Source organism: Berghia stephanieae, chromosome 2, assembly GCF_034508935.2.
Source record: "Berghia stephanieae isolate SIO BIC M18660-M18661 chromosome 2, UCSD_Bste_1.3, whole genome shotgun sequence".
Lineage (NCBI taxonomy): Eukaryota > Metazoa > Mollusca > Gastropoda > Nudibranchia > Aeolidiidae > Berghia > Berghia stephanieae.
This window is the reverse complement of record NC_088361.1, coordinates 80,744,042-80,749,041: the sequence shown is the minus strand read 5'-3', so window position 1 is coordinate 80,749,041 and position 5,000 is coordinate 80,744,042. Positions and strand designations below refer to the sequence as shown.

General features: G+C 32.6%; 1 protein-coding gene across 1 annotated transcript in view; it reads right to left on the bottom strand.

The window, feature by feature from the left end:
• LOC144965626 (ceramide kinase-like protein) overlaps positions 1-5,000 on the bottom strand; it is a 19,739-nt gene that overhangs the window by 2,750 nt on the left and 11,989 nt on the right. The window contains exons 8-13 of the mRNA XM_078901169.1: positions 4,538-4,612; positions 4,035-4,156; positions 3,256-3,467; positions 2,647-2,757; positions 412-555; positions 21-208 (exon numbers count right to left, since the gene is read on the bottom strand). Coding sequence (XP_078757295.1) covers positions 21-208; positions 412-555; positions 2,647-2,757; positions 3,256-3,467; positions 4,035-4,156; positions 4,538-4,612 — 852 coding nt within the window. The remainder of the gene's footprint in view (positions 1-20; positions 209-411; positions 556-2,646; positions 2,758-3,255; positions 3,468-4,034; positions 4,157-4,537; positions 4,613-5,000) is intronic.

Sequence of the window (5,000 nt, the reverse complement as noted above, 5' to 3'; positions counted from 1 at the left end):
GAGCAATATTGTTTTCTTACTTGAAATCCAGCTCTCGTTTTGTCACAATCTGGTTGTCAATGTTCCAAACAGATAACATCTTTGATTCCTCTCTGGCTTTTTGTTTCTCTTCCTTCTTCCTAGCAATTTTCCTTCGCCTTGCAATTTCTATTTCAGTGAAGGTCTTTCTGTATTGTGGTCCTACTAGCCTTGGTTGTTCATCTTTTCGCTATTAAAAATATAAAAAATTAAATCATAGACAGTGGAAATTGAATATGATAAACAAATCTAGACTGATATTTTGCCATCGTTTTAATTGATCTCTTGCAAACTTAAAATAATTTTTTTTTTATGCTAAATTTTTTTGCAAGAATTTTTAAAAATTCATGTAAATTTATGTTGAAACGTTTTGAAATTTAAAAAAAATCTAACCTGGTCTCTGTCTTCTTCGGATTCATCCCCGGATAAATCCAAGTTCTCCATACTTTTGGATGTAGCAATGTCATCATCACTGTCAAGGTCAGCAATAACTTCAAGAGATTTGCCTGTCTGGAGCTTAGACTCTTCTCTCTCCATCTTTCAAGTCAAATGAAACAGAAAAAAAAGAATTCTAAAGGAGAACAAAATTTGTTTGACAACAAGGGAATATTACTATAATAATAAATAATAAAGTTTATTTGTATAGCGCCCAATCCTTTTGACAAAACAGCTCTAGGCGCACAAATTGTAGAACATCATTAAAAACATTTTTGTACACACACCCATTTATACAAGTGCGCGCACACACAAACACACACACCCTCACAAAGACATGCACATTCACCAAAACGTGCATATGCATACAGAGACGAAAAATATATGTTAACATGAATTATTGAATAAAATCATATCACGACATTTAACAATAATGGCGGAAGAAGGGAGATTATGATATTATGTCATGTGAATTTTGATGTAACAAATATATATCTTATTAAAAGGATGTTTTATTTAATCTAGTGAGCTTCTCATAAGATGAGATTTTAATTTCTTTTTAAAAGATGACTGGAAATCCACAACCCCGCTCCTAACACTGAATGGTAAAGAATTCCAGACAGCGGGAGCAGAATGAATAAATGCTCTATCAGCATAGGTGTTAGATCCTTTTTTAGGAGCGCATAATCGTGATTTAGAGTTGGATCTTAAAGAGCATGAGGGAGTGTAAACATTAATCAAATCTGATATAGAGGCAGGAGAAGTTTCATTAATATGATTATAGCACATTACAGCAATTTTATATGTAATCCTAAATCTAACAGGGAGCCAATGTAAAGTCCAAAACAAAGGTGTGACATGTTCACTTTTTTTCCTTTTCAAAACTAATTTTGCCGCTTGATTTTGAATGCGCTGCAGTTTGCCTAGGACATTATTTGGAATAGAATACATGAGCATATTACAGTAATCAAGTCTAGAAAACATAAAGGAAGAAATGAGGGTTTGAATAGATTTTTGATCTAAAAAATTAGCCAATTGTGAAATTCTTCTGAGCTCGACATATAAAGTCTTGCATAAATTATCGATATGGCAATGCATGGAAAGGGTCGAGTCAAAGTAAACACTCAGATTTCTAGCTCTGTCAGTAAAATGGACTTTTTCGTTTTCAATTGTAATCAAATTTTTATAATCACTTTTTATTAGTTTTTTAGGATCACACAAAAGAACTTCCGTTTTTTCTTCGTTAATTTTGAGCCTGTTTATTGTCATCCAGTTTTTCACATCTTCTATACAAATTTCCAGGTTATTTATTAACGAATCTAATTCAGATGGATAGCCAGAGCTATACACCTGGGTGTCGTCAGCGTACATGTGGTATCTGACCTCATGTTTTCTTATTATTCCTCCAATGGTTGTGTATAGAGAGTATAGAGGAGCGGGCCTAAAACGGAACCTTGGGGTACTCCATAATTTAAAGTTTGTGGGTTGGATTTGATGTTGTCTATCAGGACTGATTGTGTACGCCGGTCAATGTAATACTTAGATATTCTAAGGCGTTACCTGATACTCCAGATGTCTACGACAAACATGTAATTAATATGGAGTGATCTATGGTGTCAAAGGTTGCGCTTAGATCTAACAGCACTAAGATGGAGATTTTTCCAGCATCAGCAGCACAAAGAAGATCATTATTAATTTTAATTAGGGCAGTTTCGGTATTGTGGTGCTGCCTGTAAGCAGATTGATAAGGTTCATATAGATTATATCTAAGTAAATGATTTTTAAGTTGCCTAGCAACCACTTTTTAAAGGATTTTAGAGAGAAAGGGTAAATTGGAAACGGGACGAAAAATTTTCAGCTCTTCGGGGGATAGATTTGCTTTTTTTAGCAAGGGGGTATTACTAGTATATAGGGCACAGATAAACATTTATTGAAGCTTGATTTATATATTTATTTCTTTGAAGGTGTGAAAACTGACTGTATAGATTTCTTTAAACTTATACTAATAAAACTCATATTATTTCTTAAAACTATTTCAAATATAATATTATAAATTAAAAGGTGAGAACTGATAACAAATTTAAATAACCACACACACAAACCTACATGCACACACATACATTCACATAGATATATTCACGTACATATTATACATTTGATTTAGCAACTTGTAAAAGCACTACATAATATTACCTGATATTTTATTTCATTGAAATCATGATCGTTGTAGTTCCAACTGATTGGGAAACGTGGTCTTAGACGCAGTTCTTTGACTCGGATAACATCAATGAATGGGAAATCAAACTGAAAACAAAATATTTGGAAATTGTAAAAAAAAAACCCGGAAGAACGTTATGAAAGACAAATTAGTATTATAGGTTCAACTCCCCCCCCCCCCCCCCCCCCCCCCCCAAAAAAAAAAAAAAAAAAAAAAAAAAATCCTAAACAGACAAACAATCAAACAAATGAAACAAAACAGAAAGAAAAGTACACAATAAAAAGAACACTGAGCTCAGACCGTTTTGCAACCATACTTGTTCGTGATATAACATAAATTATTACCATTATGTCATTATATGAGTCTGTGCATAACCATTTATATTACATATCAAAGTATATTAAGGTTAAAAAGAAATATTCCTCAGTAAAAATCCATTTAACATGCACAAACTTATTTAAAGAGGAATGTACTTAATTAGGTAGATAACAATTTGAAATTAAAGAAGAAGAAAAAGCATAAGATAAAAAACGAAAAATATATGAAAAAGAAAATTTGCCAACGAATTGAAATCTCAAAACTACCTGATTTTTAGAATTCCCGTGCCTTTTCAGATGGCGTACGAATTCTTTTTTCTCCACTTCTTTTACCAACACAAGTTCAATTATTCCATCATTCAAGTGTGCAAATTTGTTTAGTCCTTGAGGAGCAATGTCACACACTCCTGGCTGGACAAAGAGACCAACGTTCATGTACTTGCCTTTTAAGGTGCACCACGGGCTGTCCTGATCAAGCTCTGAAGGTAGAATTCATGTTCACAGAGAAGTTCATAAAACCACATCACAAAAGTTTTTGAAAAGTTAATAATTGAAATACACTAGAAAATAAAAATCAAAGGAGTTAAAAAGGTAGATGACTGCTTTATTTCATTTTAATTTCAGCCAAAGCCACTTAATTGGTATAGTGCTGTTATGCAGAAATCATTCCAATTAAGCGGCATTCCAACTGACTGATTCAGCCTATCAAGACTACATGATGTCATAACTGCAATAGCAATTTCAGTAATAAAGTAATTTTAGAAACCATGACAAAAGTGTTAGTTTCCTTTCAACTGCCTTTGTGAAAGGAATGTGCTATTTAAAAGTAAAACTTGATTTTGATATTGATTTTGAGATAGAGGGCAGAGAAGAATGAGCATGTGAAAAAAATATTTAAAAAAAAAAAGGGGGGGGGGGATGATGATGATGATGATGATGATAATGATGAGAATGATTCAATATCATCATCATCATCATGAACATGATAATATATATAAATAATGATCATGATCACGATGGTGATGATCGGGAGAATTTCTTCATACCTATGATTGAACTTCCATTACTAGTCAGTGATTGGTTTAATGGGTCAAAGTCTTGAACAAGGTCACATACTTTATCTTCTGGTTCTTCTGTATGGGCTGTGGTAATTTTGCAAACTGGACAACTACAAAAAAAAAATAAAAATAAATAAATAAATAAATAAATAAAGACTAAATAAAGTAAAACAATAAGTGAAAAAGTTAAGACATGCACATTTGAGGCATTAAAATTACCTGTTGATTTTTCTTCCTGTTACATAGTACCAATTGTTCAGATCGAATGTAATCAATTGTTAAAATAAAATTTCAAGGTAAATGACAAAAAGCTGTCTTAGTATCAAAGTAAAAGTAGGTTTTCACGAAGTTTCTTTAAAAAAGTATTACACAGAGACATGTTATTTACACAACATCCTAATCCACTAGTCATGGTTAACTAAGTGGTTGTAGAGCTAACCCATCCACATTTAGATGCATTATAAACCTGTTATGATTTGATTAATACTTACCCAGTCCTACAAGGCTCATTTTTAAGCCCAGGAATTTTTTCCGCTGGGATATATTCAATGTCACACTCATAAGCCCTGCATAAATTAGAAATAAATCGAATGGTTATCAAATTTTATATAATCATGTATTATTGTAACTATTGGTTCCATTCTCTTCTCATCAGTCAACGATGTGCATTTTGTGTATTGCCAGTGCGTCGTGAATGATTTGAAGTGAAGGATTTCGGTTTATATCATGGTACAGACACTTCTGATCCATCCCTTGAGTAAAACAGCAATGCTTTGTACACAATAAATGGAACAAGTGCTTAAACAACTGCGTCCAAATGTTACACATGTGCTGTCCATCAGGAGAAATAGATATTACATATCGGTTGGAGCAAGGTTGTAAACCATGAATTAAGCGTTAATAAATGTGATATTTTTAATAACAAAAAAATCATTTGAAGCTTTGTAAAAGAGA